Source organism: Trichechus manatus, unplaced genomic scaffold (assembly GCF_000243295.1).
Source record: "Trichechus manatus latirostris isolate Lorelei unplaced genomic scaffold, TriManLat1.0 scaffold00218, whole genome shotgun sequence".
Lineage (NCBI taxonomy): Eukaryota > Metazoa > Chordata > Mammalia > Sirenia > Trichechidae > Trichechus > Trichechus manatus.
Window position 1 is genome coordinate 2,356,945 of NW_004444154.1, and position 18,402 is coordinate 2,375,346.

The following is an 18,402-nucleotide window of genomic DNA, read 5'->3' on the forward strand; positions in this document are numbered from 1 at the left end:
CCATCCATCCATCCATCCATCCATCCATCCATCCATCCATCCATCCATCCATCCATCCATCCATCCATCCATCCATTTATACATCCATTTGTCTGTATTTCCTTTGGATATATGTTGGAATGGAATTACTAGGTCATGTGGAAATTATCGAACAATATCATTAATACCACACACAAGTAAAATTTTGCTGAAGATCATTCAAAAGTGGCTGTAGCAGTATATCAACAGGGAACTGCCAGAAATTCAAGCCAGATTCAGAAGAGGACATGGAACCAGGGATATCACTGTTGATGTCACATGGATCCTGGCTGAAAGCAGAGAATACCAGAAAGATGTTTATCTCTGGGTTTTTTTTGACTGTACAAAGGTGTTCGATTGTGTGGATCATAACAAATCATGGATAACATTTCAAAGAATAGGAATTCCAGAAAACTTAATTATACTCTTGAGGAACCTGTACATAGATCAAGAGGCAGTCGTTCCAACAGACCAAGGGGATACTGCATGGTTTAAAGTCAGGAAATGCATCTGTCAGGGCTGTATCCTTTTACCATACCTGTTCAATCTGTATGCTGAGCAAATAATCCGAGAAGCTGGACTATATGAAGAAGAATGGGGCATCAGGATTGGAGGAAGACTCATTAACAACCTGCAGTATACAGATGATACGACCTTGCTTGCTGAAAGTGAAGAGGACTTAAGGCACTTGCTGATGAAGATCAAAGACCACAGCCTTCAGTATGGATTACACCTCAACATAAAGAGAACAAAAATCCTCACAACTGGACCAATAAGCAACATCATGATAAACGGGGAAAAGACTGAAGTTGTCAAGGATTTCATTTCACTTGGATCGAAAATCAACACTTATGCAAACAGCAGTCAAGAAATCAAGCAACGCATTGCATTGGGCAAATCTGCTACAGAAGACCTCTTTAAGGTGTTGAAAAGTAAAGATGTCACCTTGAAGACTAAGGTGCACCTGACCCAAGCCAGGGTGTTTTCAGTCGCCTGCTATGCATGTGAAAGCTGGATGATGAATAAGGAAGACTGAAGAAGAATTGACGCCTTTGAATTGTCATGTTGGAGAAGAATATTGACTATACCATGGACTGTCAAAAGAACTGACAAATCTGTCTTGGAGGAAGTACAGCCAAAGTGCTGCTTAGAAGCAAGGATGGCGAGACTATATCTCACATACTTTGGACATGTTGTCAGGAGGGCTTAGTCCCTGGAGAAGGACATCGTGCTTGGTAAAGTAGAGGGTCATCGAGAAGGAGGAAGACCCTCAATGAGCTGGATGGACACAGTGGCTGCAACAACGGGCTTAAGCATAACAACGATTGTGAGGGTGGCACAGGACCGGGCAGTGTTTGGTTCTGTTGTACATAATGTCACTATGAGTCAGAACCAACTCGATGGCACCTAATAACAACAACAACAACAGGGTAGATATAGCTAAACGTTGTCTATTTGCACTTCCACTAGCACATAGGTTTTTACCTGAAGAATATGAGTTGTGATAGAATGAGTGGCTTTCATTTGAGAGCATAGAGGAGTGGTAGTAGTATTTTCTTAGAATTGCAGGGTTTAGTTAACGCTTAGAAAATGGAGCAAGTTGTCACTGAAGAATTTGAAGATATAGAAAAATTTATTAAAATTGAAATCTGATTTCCAAAGGTTTGGGAAGAGGAGCAGTTGGAGGCCAAGAAAATCAGGTCCAGCAGTGCCCAAGTAGGTTCTCATATTTCAGTTATTGTCAACATGTATTGCATTTCTGAGGGAGTTGTACTTTCTTATAGATAGGAAGCTTCTGATAGTTTTCTGGAAGGAGTTAGAAGATTTCTGGATTGACTGATGCGTAAGAGACTCACGGCTTTGAGGATGCTTCTGTTATAGGCTCCAGAATAGGTGAATAGTTAGAGGTTTAGCTTTTGTGTACTGAGGCTGGTGTGACCTGGGAGTCAATAACTGGTCTCTAGAAATTTAAGACTGGTCCTATATAATCTACATGATCCTTTATCCATATGTGTATTTAAGGTGGTATGAGGCTTTTGTTAGTAATCATTTACAGTACACTTCATCATTGATCAGAAGAAATCAGAAAACAAATGATGCTACAATTGACAAATTCTGGCTGGGTCTCTGTTTCTCTTTCAGTTATGTAAGTGTGCTTTGAAAATATTTTCGAATTCCTTTTATTGTGTTCTGTATTTAGTTTATTTAGTTGATGAAGTTCTCTATTAGTACTTTGCTGAGAGTTTTTATAATGAGTGTTAGATTTTTCTCAAATTCTTTTTCTATATCAATTGATATGATCCTGTAAGTTTTGTCCTTTAGCCTATTGATGTGGTAGATTACATTGATTGATTTTCATATGTTGAACCAGCCTTGTATACCTGGAATAAATCCCACTTGGTCATGGTATATAATTTTTTATACATTGTAGGATTCTATTTGCTAATATTTTGTTGTAGATTTTTACATCTATGTTCATGAGATTTATTGGTCTGTAGATTTTCTTTCTTGTAATGTCTTTATCTGTTTTTGGTATTAGGTAATGATGGCCTCATTGGATGAGGTTGGAAGTGTTCCCTCTTTTTTTTTTTTTAATTGAAAGTGATTGTGGGGAATTGGTATCATTTCCTCCTTAAATGTTTGGTAGAATTTACCAATGAAATCATTTGGGCGTGGTGCTTCCTGTTTTGGAAGGTTATTAATTATTGAATAAATTTATTTACTAGATATAGGCCTTCGGACATACCTAGGAGTGGAATTACTAGGCCACAGGGTAGACCTTCAGTGAGATGGATTGACGCAGAGGCTGCAATGATGGACTGAAGCATAGCAACGATTGTGAGGATGGCGCACCACCTGGCATTTTCGTTCTGTTGTTCATAGCGTTGCTATGTGTTGGAACTGACTCGATGACACCTAACAACAACAACAACAACAACAACAGGGTCAAAACCAAAACCAAACCTGTAGCCATCGAGTCGATTCTGACTCATAAAGACCATATAGGACAGAGTAGAACTGCCACATAGAGTTTGCCAGGAGTGGCTGTTACGTTTGAACTGCCCACCTTCTGCTTAGCAGACAAACACTTAACCACTGTGCCACCAGGGCTCCAACAACAGGGTAGATATTGCTAAACATTGTAAATTTGACCAACAAAAGCATTTTTCTGTGTGAATCATAGAAATTATGGATAACATTGTAAAGAATGGGAATTCCAGAACACTTAATTGTGCTCATGTGCCAAGAGGCAGTCCTTTGAACAGAACAAAGGGATACTGCGTGATTTAAAATCAGGAAAGGTATTTGTCAGGGTTGTATCCTTTCACCATACTTATTCAATCTGTGTGCTGAGCAGATAATCTGAGAAGCTGGGCTATATGAAGAAGAATGCGGCATCATTGACAACTTGCAATATGCAGATGACACAGCCTTGCTTGCTGAAAGCGAAGAGGACTTGAAGCACTTACTGATGAAGATCAAAGACTAGAGCCTTCAGTATGGATTACATCTCAACATAAAGAATACAGAAATCCTCACAACTGGACCAATAAGCAGCATCATGATAAGTGCAGAAAAGATTGAAGTTGTCAAGGATTTCATTTTACTTCAATTCACAATCAATGCCTATGGAAGCAGTGATCAAGAAATCAAGCAACAAATTGCATTGGGCAAATCCGCTGCAAAAGACCTTTTTAAAGTGCTAAAAAATCAAAGATGTCAGTTTGAGGACTAAGATGTACCTGACCCAAACCATGGTGTTTTCAATCACCTTACGTGCACGCGAAAGCTGAACAGTGGATAAGAAAGACTAAAGAAGAACTGACGCCTTTGAATTATGGTGTTAGCAAAGAATATTGAATATACCATGGACTGCCATAAGAACGAAAAATATTTCTTGGAAAAAATACAGCCAGAATGCTCCTTAGAAGCAAGGGTGGCAAGACGTTGTCTCATGTACTTTGGAGATATTATAAGGAGGGACCTGTCCCTGGAGAAGGACATCATGCTTGGTAAGGTAGAAGAGGGTCAACGAAAAAGAGGAAGACTTTTGACGAGATGGACTGATGTCGTGGCTACAGCAATGGGCTCAAACATAGCAATGAGTTTTAGGATGGTGCAGTGTTTCATTCTGTTGTGCATAGGGTCACTATAAGTCAGAACAGGCTCAACGGCACCTAACAGCAACAACAACAAATATAGGTCTATTCAGATTATCTGTTTATGCTTATGAGTTTTGATAGTTTGTATCTTTCAAGGATTTGGTCCATTTCATCTAAGTTATTAAACTTACTACAATAGAGTTGTTCGTGGAATTACTTCATATCCTTTTAATACCCATGAAATCAGTAGTGATGCCCCTTCTTTCATCTCTGATGTTGGTAATTTGTGTTTTCACTTATTTTTTATTGGTTAGCCAGGATAGACGTTCATCAGTTTTATTTATCTTTATAAAGAACCAACTTTGGTTTATTTCCTATTATTTTCCTCTTTTCAGTTTCATTGATTTCTGCTCTGTTTTTTTCTTACGGTTGCTTTAGGCTTAAAGTGCTCTTACTTCACTACTTTCCTAAGGTGGAAGCTTATATTACTGATTTTAGATGTTTCTTCTTTTCTAATATATGCATTTAATGCTATAAATTTCCCCCTAAGCATTGCTTTTGCTGCATGCCACAAATGTTTGTAAGTTGTATTTTCATTATCATTTAGCTCAAAATATTTAAAAAATTTCTCTGGAGACTTCTTTGACCCATGTGTTATTTAGAAGTATGTTGTTTAATCTCCAGATATTTTGGGATATTCTAGCTATCTTTCTGTTGTTAATTTTTGCTTAATTTTCACTGTGGTCTGAGAACCTATTTTCTATCATTTCTCTTCTTTTAAATTAAAACAGACCCACTCAGGTATGTTTTATGGCCCAGAGTGTAGTCTCTCTTAGTGAATGTTCGATATGTACCTGAGATGAATGTGTATTCTATAGTTGTTGGATGGTATATTCTATAAATGTCAATTAGATCCAGTTGATTAATAATGCTGTTCAGTTCAAGTATATCCTTACTGATTTTCTGTTTGCTTGATCTATCAATCGCTGAAAGAGGGGTGTTCAAGTCTCATACTATAATAGTGAATTTGCGAATTTGGAATTCCTTTAAGTTCTACCAGTTTTGGCCTCATGTATTTTGGTGTTCTATTGTTAGGTGCATATACATTAAGGATTCTTATATCTTCTTGGAGAATTGGCCCTTTTATCATTATATAATGAGTCTTTATGTTTAAAGTGGTATTCCTATAGGCAACATATAGTTGAGTCTTATTTTTTAATTGAATTTAATAGTCTGTCTTTTAATTGGTATATTTAGACCACTCACCTTTAAGTGTGGATATAGTAGGATTAATATCTACCATGTTTGGAACTGTTTTCTATTTCTTGCACTTGTTCTTTGTTTCTGTTTTTCCTCAGATCAGTTAAAAGTAAAGGGATGGTGAAATGCAATGCTAATACTAATGAAAAGAAAGCTGAAGTAGCTATTTTAATTTCAGACAAAGCAGACATCAGAACACAGAAATTTACTGGGTATAAAGAATGGCATTATATAGTGATAAAAGGGCCAATTCTCCAAGAAGATATAAGAATCTTTAATGTATATGCACCTAACAAAAATGAATGAACAAAACCGAACATAACATCAAAGAACTGTGGGACTATTCCAAAAGGTATAACAGACATGTAATTGGAATACAGACGGAGAAAAATGTACTAGAAGAAATATTTGAAGTAAAATACATGAAGCCAAAACTGATAGAACTTAAAGGAATTCCAAGTTCACAAATCCACTGTTATAGTTTGAGACTTGAACACCCCTCTTTCAGCAATTGATAGATCAAACAAAATCAGTAAGGATATAGTTGAACTGAACAGCATTATTAATCAACTGGATCTAATTGACGTTTGTAGAATATTCCATCCAGCAACTATACAATACACATTCGTCTCTTTTCCTGTGTTCTCTCTCTCTTTTTTAGCATTTTATCTAAACATATCAGTTATACCTCTTTTAAACTTGGTTAGTGATTACCCCAGAGTTTACAATATACATTTTTAATTACTCTAAATACTCCATCAAATAGCAATATACCGCTTGGTGTGTAGTGCAGGTACCTCATAACAAAATATCTCAATTCTTCTTTTTCATCCCTTATGACATTGCTGGCATTCATTTTAGTTATCCATGTGCTATAGTCATTCAGTGGTCCCTGTGGTGCTTGGCTGCTAATTTAAAGGTTGGTGGTTTGAACCTACTCAGTGGCACCATAGGAGAAAGTCCTGGTGATCTGCTTCCATAAAGATTACAGCCAAGAAGACCATACGGAGACGTTCTACTTTATAACTCATGGAGTCGCCATGAGTCAGAATCAACTCAGTGGCAATGAATTTGGTTTCTTTTTGGTGTAGTCACTTAATACGTTGTTACTATTATTACTTAAACAAAGTTATCTTTCAGAACAATTAAGAATAAGAAAAAAGATTTTATTTTATTTTTATTCATTTCTTCTCCGATATTCTTCCTTTCTTTATGTAGATCCAAGTTTCTGACCTATATCTACCTGAAGAACCTCTTTTAACATTTCTTGCAGGATAGGTCCGCTGCCGATTAATTCTTCAGTTTTTGTTTCTCTAAGAAAGTATGTCTTCTTCATTTTTTTGAAGGATAATTTTGCTGGGTATAGAATTCTAGGCTACTCTGTTTTCTTTCAGCACTTTACATGTTTCATTCCACTCTCTTCTTACTTGCATGGTTTCTGATGTGAAGTTTTCTCTAATTTTTATTTTCCTTTTTCCATAGATAAAGCTTCCCCCACCTCAAGTTCTTTCTTTTTGTAATTGTTTTTGTACAATTTAAAAATGATATGCTTAGGTGTAGATTTTTTGGTATTCATCCTGCTTGGTTTCTCTGAGCTTACTGGATCTGTGGTTTGGTGTCTGTTATTACTTTGGCAAATTCTTGGCCATTGTTACTTCAAATATTTCTTCTAGTACATTCTTCTCCTCCTGGTATTCCAATTACATGTCTGTTATACCTTTTGGAATAGTCCCACAGTTCTTTGATGTTATGTTCGGTTTTGTTCATTTTTTTTTTCTCTTTGCATTTTAGTTTTAAAAGTTTTTGTTGACCTATCTTCAAGCTCACTGACTCTATCCTTGGCTGTACCCAGTCTGCTGATGAGTCCGTCAAAGGCATTCTTTATTTCTGTTATAGTGTTTTTGATTTCTAGCATTTCCTTTTTATTATTTCCTAGAGTTTCTCTCTGTTTACATTACCCACCTGGTGTTGCATGTTGTTTACTTTTTTCCATTAGAGCCTTTAATATATTAACCATAGTTATTTTAAATTCCCTGTCTGAAAATTCCAAAATCTGTGTCATATCTGAATCTGGTTCTGATGCTTGCTTTGTTTCTTCAGATTGCCTTTTAGTATGTGTTTTAGTCTGGGTTCTCTAGAGAAGCAAAACCAGTGAAACGTATGTAAAAATATATATATATATATATATATATGGAGATTTACGTCAAGGAAATGGCTCATGCAGTTGTGAGGAAATGGTTCACACAGTTGTGGGGGCTGGCAAGTCCCAAATTCATGGGTCAGGCAACCGGCTGAAGAACTCTGCTGGCTCACATGGTTGTGGGGGTTGACAGATCCAAAATTTGCAGGTCTGGCAGCAGGCCAGAGACTTCTGCAGGCTTATGTCCCAAGAACTGGAGATCATATGATGAGAAAAGTGCAGGATCGAGAAAGAGAATGAGCTTTGCCAGAACATCCATTTATATGCTAGAGGCGGGCCATACACCCCGCAAGGAAACTCCCCTTTCAGCTGATTGGCTGTTCACATCAGATCACAAAATAGAAGGTGATTACATAGTGTCTGCCAAACCACTGAGAATCAGAGCCTAGCCAAGTTGACACATAACATTAACCATCACAGTATGCCTTGTAATTTTTTGTTGAAAGTTGGACATGATGCTTTGAGTAATAAGAATTGAGGTAAGTGGGCCTTTAGTGTGATGTTTTATGTTAATTTGGCTAGGAGTTGTGCTGTGTTTAATGCTTGTTGTAGTTATAGGTGCCAGATTATTCAAATTCCTCTAATGTCCTTGTTTTTAATCTCCGCTGTCTGCGTCTTAACAGCTCTTTCAGCTGTAATCCACTATTATTTTACTGGAATCCTATTGATGTGGTGGTAAGGTGAGGGAGATGGGAGATAATCTCTAATCTTATGATTAACTCTCAGTGTTTAAGTGGGCCAGTGTCCCTGGGCTGGTCTGTGACCTTCACAAGTGTTTCTTATCTCTCCTAATGTAGATAAGGCAGGAAGGCTAGACAGGGCTGGAGTTGGCAACTGCTCTTCCTCAGTATAGTTAAGCCTTTTCCCCTGGAGAGTAGACCTTTGTTATCAAGAACACTCTGAGCATATTTCATAGGGGATTTTTCTTGGCTCTTCACCATGATAACTTTATGAGGGTCCTGGAGGGAAAACCTATGACAGTATAGGGTTACCCCTAAGACTGAGGCCTCTAGGAATTTCTCACTCTAAAGCTAGCTTGTACTCAGCCTCCAGCAATTCATTAAAATTACCAATTAATTGAACACTAATCACTGAAAACCAGAGGAGTTGTGGAATAACATCAAGGACATCATATAGAAAGAAAGCAAAAGGTTATTAAAAAGATAGGAAAGAAAGAAAAGATCCCAAAATAGATGTCAGAAGAGACTCTGAAACTTGCCCTTGAATGTAGAGTAGCTAAAGCTAATGGAAGAAATGATGACGTAAAAGAGCTGAACAGAAGATTTCAGTGGGCAGCTCAGGAAGACAAAGTATCGTAACAAAATGTGCAAGGATCTGGAGTTAGAAAACCAAAAGGGAAGAACACATGCAGCATATCTTCAGCTGAAAGAATTGAATAAAGAATTCAAGCCTGTAGTTGCTATATTGATTATTGAATGACTTAGGAAGCATTAAAAGAAGAAAGAAGGAATGCACAGTCACTGTACCAAAAAGAATTGGTTGACGTTCAACAATTTCAGGACGTAGCGTATGATCAGGAACCGATGGTACTGAAGGAAGATGTTCAAGCTACACTGGAGGCATTGGCAAAAAACAGGGCTCCAGGAATTGACGGAATACCAGTTGAAATGTTTCAACAAATGGAGACAGCGCTGGAGATGCTCACTTGTCTATGTCGAGAAATTTGGAAGACAGCTTCCTGGCCAGTTGACTGGAAGAGATCCTTATTTGTTCCGTTTCCAAAATAAGATGATCCAACAGAATGTGGAAATTATCAAACAATATCATTAATATCACACACAAGTAAAATTTTGCTGAAGATCATTAAAAAATGATTGCAACGGTACATCAACAGGGAACTGCCAGAAGTTCAAGCCAGATTCAGAAGAGAATGTGGAATGACAGATATTATTGCTGATGTCAGATGGATTTTGGCTAAAAGCAGAGACTATCAGAAAGATGTTTGCCTGTGTTTTATTGACTGTGCAAAGACATTCAACTGTGTGGATCATAACAAATTATGGATAACATTGCAAAGAATGGGAATTCCAGAACACTGAATTGTGCTCATGAGGAGCCTGTACATAGACCAAGAGGCAGTTGTTCGAACAGAACGAGGGGATATTGTGTGGTTTAAAGTCAGGAAAGGTGTGCATTAGGATTGTGTCCTTTCACCGTACTTATTCAGTCTGTATGCTGAGCAAATATTCTGAGAAGCTGCGTTATATGAAGAAGAATGGGGCATCAGGATTGGAGGTAGTTTTATTAACAACCTGCGATATGCAGATGACACAACCTTGCTTGCTGCAAGTGAAGAGAACTTGAAGCACTTACTGAAGAAGATCAAAGACTACAGCCTTCAGTATGGATTGTGCCTCAACATAAAGAAAATAGAAATTCTCACAACTGAACTAATAAGCAACATCATGATAAACGGAGAAAAGATTGATGTCAAGGATTTCATTTTACTTGGATCCATAGTCAATGACCATAGAAGCAGCAGTCAAGAAAGCAAATGATGTATTGCATTGGGCAAATCTGCTGCCAAAGACCTCTTTAAAGTGTTAAAAAGCAAAGATGTCACTTTGAGGACTAAGGTGCGCCTGAACCAAGCCATAGTATTTTCAGTCACCTCATACGAATGCAAAAGCTGGACAATGAATAAGGAAGATAGAAGAATAGACCTTTTGAATTATGGTATTGGTGAGGAATATTGAATATACCATGGACTGCCATAAGAACAAATAAATCTGTCTTGGAAGAAGTACAGCCAGAATGCTCCTTAGAAGCAAGAATGGTGAGACTTGGGCTCACATACTTTGGACATGTTATCAGGAGGCATCAGTCCCTGGAAAGAACATCATGCTTGGTAAAGTAGAGGTCAGTGAAAAAGAGGAAGACCCTCAACGGGATGGATTGACACAGTGGCTGCAACAATGGGCTCATGCATAATAATGATTATGAGGATGGTGCAGGACCAGGCAGTATTTTGTTCTATTGTACATAGGGTCACTGTGAGTCAGAAGCAACTCGATAGCGCCTAACAACAATAACCATTTAACTGATACTAGCTACAGCAGCCTCTGCTCTAGGTAAGCAGATCTCAGCTGTAACTCTCTGGATTTACTGTCTCTCCAGATTTTTGGGTGGCAAATTGCCTTGTGACCTCAGTTCTCTGATGTATCCAAGAGAAGCTGAATATTTTTTCTTGTTTTAAGGACAGGAGTAATGACTTCTAAGCTGTTTAGATTTTGGAGCTGAAATTAAAAGCCCTAGAATTTGTTGTGTATTTTAGTATCTTTCGTTTTCTCATTTTTCCTTCTCAAAATTTCACTACCGTGGTGAAGGTCAAAACTGGTACTAAATGTGATGCTAAGAGCAAGGACGAAGACATGTTTTTTCATTAAATGGCATTGACAATGGGGTATCTGAAGAAATAGATGTCTGAGTTGGTAGACGCTAGATTAATAAAAAGTTTATCCTTCTCTCTGTCTTATTAGTTCTAGAAGATTCATAGGTAGCACTGACTGAAAAATGCTGGAACACTTGGTTTAAATCAGCGATTGTCAAACTTTTCTTGTAAAGAGTACACAGTAAATATTTTAGGCTTTGCAGGCCCTGTGTCTCTGTTGCAGCTACTCAGCTGTGCCATTGTAGTGCAAAGTGGCCATTGACAATATTTAAATGAATGATTTTGACTATGTATCAGTAAAAGTTTATTTACAAAAATAGACTGTGTGCTGGGTTTGACCTGTGTGCCATAGTTTACTGACTCCTGGTTTTGACCAATGGTATTTAATTATTGTCCCATATCTTTGGTCTAGCACTTATAATCGGTAAAAGGTAGCCATGTTTTATTTGTGTATATGCTGTCATGCCCAGGTATTGCAAGTTGGGATGAAGTTTCTCATATACTAATCAGAAGGATTCCAAAAACCTCAAGGTTTAGGCATCAAAGGTCTAGACTCTATGAATGTAAAACCTATCTCAAAGTTGCCCTGAGAATGTGATTCTGTTTCACTCAGAGTAATAACAAAAATCTCCTGCAATTATGTAGTAAGTTAGTTTTGCTTAAAATAAAGTCTTATATTAATTCAAAAGAATAACACTATTTGATTGCTCCATGATTTAATAAACAATTTGTAAATTGAGGCAGTATTCTTCTTGTGCAAGAGGAATTTACTTCCATATAATTGAGATTTCACAGCAACTTAAATAATTTTTGCTTAATGAATACAAGTTTCCATGGCAATGAAGTACTTCATGGTTACTGAGTTAGCATTAGAAAACAACTTCTGAAAATTTGACCCTTTACCCATTTGTAGTTGTGAGACTTCATGAAATTAAAATTAAGGAAGCATAATGTCTTTTTCACTAAATCATGAGGTAATGGGTTTGTGCTTGAGTGCTCTTTTCAAGCTGAAAAAAAAGTTTAACCATGCTGCAAAGTCAATTAGCAACTGTGATGGTTAATGTTATGTGTAAACTTGGCTAGGCAATGATTCTCAGTATTATGTAATTATCTTCTATTTGGTCATATGATGTAATTATCCTCCATTTGTGATCTAATGTAATTATCCTGCATTTTGTGATCTCCCATAAGTAATATAATGTAATCACCTCCATGATGTGCTCTTATGTGATTAGCCAATCAGTTGTAAAGGGAGTTTCCTCGGAGGTGTGCACCCAACATATATATGACATTCTGGGAAAGCTCACTTGCTTGCTCTGGATCCTGTTTCTGATTCGTCAGCATCTGACCTCTGGTTTGTGGGACTTGAGCTAGCCACTTGTCGTCTTACTTGGTGACTTTGGGACTTGCCAGCTCTGCAGCCTTGTGAGCCAGGAGTCTGCTGTCTGACCTGCTGATTCTGGGCTTGTCAGCCCCTGCAACCACTTGAGTCAGAAGAAGCCTCCAGCTGATGTCTGATCCACAGACTTTGGGACTTGCCAGCCTCCTCAACCGTGTGAGCCATTTCCTTGAGATAAATATTTCTCTCTGTATATCCACTTCACTAGTTTTGCTTCTCTAGAGAACCCAACAAAGTTGTGTGAAAAAAACAGGTCAGTGAAGCTGCAGGCAAGATCAATTTTGGGTCAGGTATTTTTAGGTTTGTGGGTGAGAAAAGCCTCTTGAAATAAAAGTAAAATACCTATTTTAAATAGAAATGTTTTCCATAGTTTTTAAATAAGTTTATTACTTCACTTAATCACTCAGGCATGGCAGGTATTTTAAAGGTGAGTTAACAGAAGTATTGCTTAAGACCACTAGATGTGAGATCAGGACTGAACCCTAAAAGGATCTGATGTCTAGGACAGTGCTCTTTTCAAACAATATATAGTGTCACCTATGTCAGCCAGAGATGTGATCAACAGGTTGAAGATCAGCCTTCTTCAGAGGTAATTTCTGGGCTATTATTTCTAAAAACGAAAATGAGATTATGCTCATTGCTTCAGATAATTCTCTGTTGGACATTATTTGAAAGTATCTTGGTAGACAGAAATAGATACCTTAATTACCAAAATGAATTGAGCAAGTGATTTTGTATAAAAATTATAGAATGTTTAAGGTGGGAGAGATCTTAGAGACTGTCTGACTCAACCATCTAATTTTAGAGATAAGAAACCTGAGACCCAGAGAAGCTAGTGACTTGGGGACCAGGGTGGTTTAATAAAATAGCATAGTACTAGAAGATCCTAATAGTAGTATGCTAATGGCAGCTTGTTCTGGCTTATGAGAGTTGATTGTTAAATTTTCAGGGATTTTTGTGAGCCAGTTAAATACAAACAGGATTAAAAATTAAATGATATAAACTAAAAATCATAGTATATTAAAAGCAAAGATATTACATGTTCAAAATGTGTCACATACTAATTTTTTTACCATATATGTTTCTGTTATTTATGCTTTTGAGGTTATTTCTGTCTCTTGTACCTGTATGGTAGAAATGGTGTGCTACTCAACTCTGTGTTCAGTGACATCACAGCATGTCTCGAAAGCAGCCACAGGGAAGTATTTATACTATGGAAATTGACAAACACTACAAATCACATCCCCTCTCTCACACCCCCTGCCTTGTCCTAAGCCAGTTGATGAATGTTTACCAGCATTACATTGACCATGACTGCTATTTTGTTTAATTGTTTATGTGAGGGCTTTGCTGCAAGACTGTGAGTTCCTTAAGGGCCAGAGCTTGTATCCCTAGCACCTAGCACAATGCTTGGCACATAGTTGGCAGATAAATATTTGTAGAATGAATGAATAGACCTTATAATCCCTTAGTCCTTGATTCAAATTCTGGCTCCATCACTTACCTAGCTGTGTGACTTTGGTTATTTTAACCTCTGTCTATTAGTAAAATGGGGATAATACCAGCCTTGCATGATCACTGTGAGGATTAGTGAAAAGACCTAGATATGTGTCTGGTACATAAGAAGAAGAAAAAGAAGAAGAAGAAGAAAAACCTGTTGCAGTTGAGTTAATTCCGACTCATAGCGAGCTATAGGACAGAGTAGAACTGTCCGGTAGGATTTCCAAGGAGCAACTGGTGAATTCGAGCTGCTGACCTTTTGGTTAGCAGCCGAGCTCTTAACCACTGTGCCACCAGGGCTCCGTCTGATACATAGTAGGTGCGAAAAAATGTAGTTGACATTTATCATTATTACCTAAGAAATAAACATAAATGTCATTAGGGGCCAATGACTTTTAACTTATTTAGACTTGTATGTGGAGTTTTGTATTAAGTGTTTGACTACAAACTGGATGAGAATCAAGAATGTGGTGCTGTTATTTTTGTGTGTATATATACTTCTCCTCCTTCCCACATAAAATAATGGGATCTATTAAAAGGAATACAGTATATAAGAGGCAAGAAGCAATCACCTCTGTTGTATTTGGCTTTGCTCAGACTCTTATTACAGTATCATGTCCAGTTTTACATTACTTGTTTTAAAGAGGATGTGAAAAAACTGTATGTAGTGTGTCCTGGGAAGAAGCAACAACTGTGATTAAAGGGGTAGAAAATAGGTCCTTTGAGGGAAGCTTAAGGAATTGAGTTTGTTTACTCTGGAAAGGAGACTGTAAAGGAGTTGCTTAACTATCTTCGAGTATATGAAGGGTTATTATAAGGAGGATACTCTCAAGTTGTACTTCAAATGCACAGAGGACCAAAAGAGGAAATTGACTTATATCATTTAAGGAAAATTGTGCTAAACACTGAAATTGGCTATCAAGGGATGTCATGAAATCTTCATTTTTGAAAATATTTAAAAACAGCAGCAGCAGATGGTTATTTATTGAAAAGTGTAAATGTTTGACTTTATGAAGGCAAGAGGCAGGAATAAAGATAGACCTTACAGTCTTTTCCTCTTCTGGGATATGATACTCTTATATTTATTGTTGTTTATTAAGCATATCCCAGATATTTAATTAAGTTGGGAAACAACTCACAATTTTGATGAAATTATCCTTTAGCTTGCATTGCATCTTAATTGTTGGATTTATCTTGAATGAAATAATTCACTGTTATCTCTCTGCTGGTAATTAAATTGAAGTCAGTTTGGGTATAAAACAGTCCACATTTGTATTTTTACACTCTGCCTGACATAGCTGAAGCATTATTCAAACCTAATCAGTATTAATATATTTTTTTCAAGTAGTGCATTACAAATATTGTGTAACTCTTTTGTGACAGGGAATCCTCTTGGTATATGATGTTACAAATTACCAAAGCTTTGAGAATTTAGAAGATTGGTATTCTGTGGTGAAGAAAGTGAGCGAGGAGTCAGAAACTCAGCCACTGGTTGCCTTGGTGGGCAATAAAAGTAAGTTATTAGTGCTTACTTATGTATAGTAAAGTTTATTTGCCTAGCCTGTAGTTTTTATTCCTGAAAAAAAGATTTGATGTTTGGAAGCATAAATAGATACAGCTTTCCTTGAGTAAAAAATTCCTTGAGCAAATTGCTTGAATAGAAGATTCCTAGGGGTGTGTACAATCTTTTCAGTAACTATTTTGATGCGTGGTCTCTCATAACTGCTCTGCTGCTTTGGCCAGTTCCTGTTAAGGTAAGTTCAGTTCTGACCTTGTATGTTTTGGCTTCCTGTGCAGTCTCAGGAAGCAGTGTGGACTATTAAGAACAGCAACACAGCTGCAGATTTTATGATACTGCGCTGCAGCTTCAGCTCTGCCCCAGAGGTTTTGAGAGATACATTTTATTAAATGATCCCCTATTCTAGGGAAGGAAGCAGTTTCAGCATGGAATTTTATATGCATTGTTCCTTGCTCCCATCTCTCATAAACATTTTTTCTGAATTTTTGGGGTTTGTTCTGAAATATAGATTTTTTTTTTTGAGAAAAATGTATTAGGAGGTGGAACAGTTCTTGCTAAAAATATGGATGAACAATTTTTGAGATCTGTCTCGTTCTATGATACATAGCATATAAAAATCATAAGACTAAATTCAGTATAGCACTATTATTTGGTCCTGGAAAAGAAGACCTTAATAAGGGCTTTCAAACATATGAAATGTTATGATATAACCTGGTTTTATCCAACTTGTTTGAGGTCAGGAAAAGGGAAAATGAATTCAAATTGTGCCATAGAGGATTTAGATCAGGAAGTGTTTCCTGACGACAAGGGTTGTTAAAATCAATACCCAAGCATACTATCTAGAGAATTATCTTCACCACGAAGGTCTTTAAAAGTATGATACTCTTTTTTTTTTCCCTCTGTAATTGTTTAGGAAACAGTCCTTCCTGAAGGACCAAACCAAAATTTCTGCATTATGTGATTTTGTACACTTAGACGAACATTTATTAAATCCATGCGTTACTTTAAAATCATTACAAAACAGGTGTGAATGCTGTTTCCTAGAAGAGCTGAAAATACAAATATTATCATATTTTCTAGAAAACAGAATTACATATAACAAAATGGTAAAACTTGAGTAAAAGGCATAGTTTTTTTTTAAGCTTTAATTTTTTTCATCTGTTTTGAAAACTCTTTTTAACTGAGTGAATGTGATGCTTTTCAGTTTATTAGGATTCCCCTATTCAAATCATAACTTTTGATGAGCTTAGGCTCTATTTCTCAGTGTAGCTTTTCATTTTAGGAGATCATCTCTTAGTAAGTTCTGTGTTACATAATACAGCATTGGCTTATATTATGGTTAAATTTGTGTTTCATTGGAGGCTTTTCCATCACCTTTTGGGAAATTATAGAGTAGGGGAGGGATGGGGGTTGGGATTTGTTTTCATTTCTTTCAGAATCTAATCTAACCACCATCTGTGGTAATGGTGTAGTGGCACATAATTATATACATTATGTTATGTGTTTATGCTATCCTGTGAGACATCCAACATTGGTCACTGTCAAAGACAGGATATCAGACTAGATGGGCTATTGGACTGCCCTGGTGGTGCCATTCCCAAGTTTTAAAAGCAAATATTTATATAAGTTATATGAATTTATGCAAAAAATTAATGCAGTGTTATGTTTGAGAATTTAATAGCATAAAAAAATTGAGAGTTTTTTCACTTTGGGCTTAGCTGTAACCCCTTTCTTGTATGTATTTATAATACTCTCTTTCAGAACAGGATCGTATAACAGAGTATGCAGTCACACAGAATGTTATATATGTCAAATGAAGAGATTATAGACGAACATTTCCCTGGATATTATTTACTGCATAATCTGTCCCTGGCCCAATTTCACATGATCATGTAATGAAAGATCCTTCCGCAGTTAAGGCTATTAAGGCTTTACCTCTGAGTCTCCTGAATATTTTACGATTTGTATTTCCAAACTGATGTTACGTTAGTGTAGTATAGTAGTTATGTACTCATTTTCTGTTTTAAGGATATAATCATATTAAAAAGCAATAGAATTAACAAAGACTTTACACATTTATTAAAGGCAAAGCAGGAGAACCATGATGGAAAAACATCTGAAGCTGGATTATTTTGTCTAAACATAGTCATATTCTGCCCAAGTGTGCTTTTTGTCATCATTGAGTTCTGTTTTTGGCAGCTTGAATAGAAAGCATATGTTGAAAAGAAATAGGCATTGGCTGTGAAAATATTGGTAGCCCTACTCAACTTTTAGCCAAAGCTTAGCTGAAGGTGAAGAAAGAGAATACAAATTTCCGTACAGTTATGTGTGTGCATATGTGAATTTGTTCTATACTCAGAGCTTGTAATCAGTAACTTACAGGATTATTAGTTTTTTAATAAAATATACTAAATTCTCACAAATTTGGGCTAATGATAGGGACTAGTCTCATGTAATGAAGAATTAGGGGTTTATATTTGTAAAAAATAGAGTTTTATTATATTTCAATATAAATAGTAAGTAGATTAGGTTAATGAAGTGGCCAGCAGAGGAAGGGACTTGCTTTAATGAAAAAGAATGGTTGGTAATAGTAAATTATTTCAGTATTTAATACTAAAACATATATAGTACTTAAAACAAATTATTTTATTCTGTGTTTCTATTTTGAAAGACTATAAGAGACTAGTTAGTGTTCTTTCTTTGTACTATTTAGGATTGTAAATGAAGTATTGGATAGTACTTAAGGTCCTGGGACTTTGGATTTAGACACACTTTGCTTTAAAAGCCCAGTTTCTTCACTTAACCACAGCATGACCTCAGGCAAATGACATCACATCTTTAAGCCTCAATTTCCTCATGTGGAAATGAGAACAATAATTTCTGTCTGATAATGTTGGTTTAAAGATTAAATGAGCTATTGCATTAAAAGCACTTAGCATGTGGTCAGTAACTTCGCATGAAAAACACTTAGCATGTGGTCAGAGGAAGTGT

General features: G+C 36.6%; 1 protein-coding gene across 2 annotated transcripts in view; it reads left to right on the top strand.

Moving 5' to 3' along the window:
• Positions 1–18,402, top strand: part of RAB28 (RAB28, member RAS oncogene family) — a 132,044-nt gene that overhangs the window by 28,757 nt on the left and 84,885 nt on the right. For both annotated transcript variants that reach the window (XM_004388846.1, XM_023742795.1), the window contains exon 4: positions 15,276–15,405. In XM_004388846.1, coding sequence (XP_004388903.1) covers positions 15,276–15,405 — 130 coding nt within the window. The remainder of the gene's footprint in view (positions 1–15,275; positions 15,406–18,402) is intronic.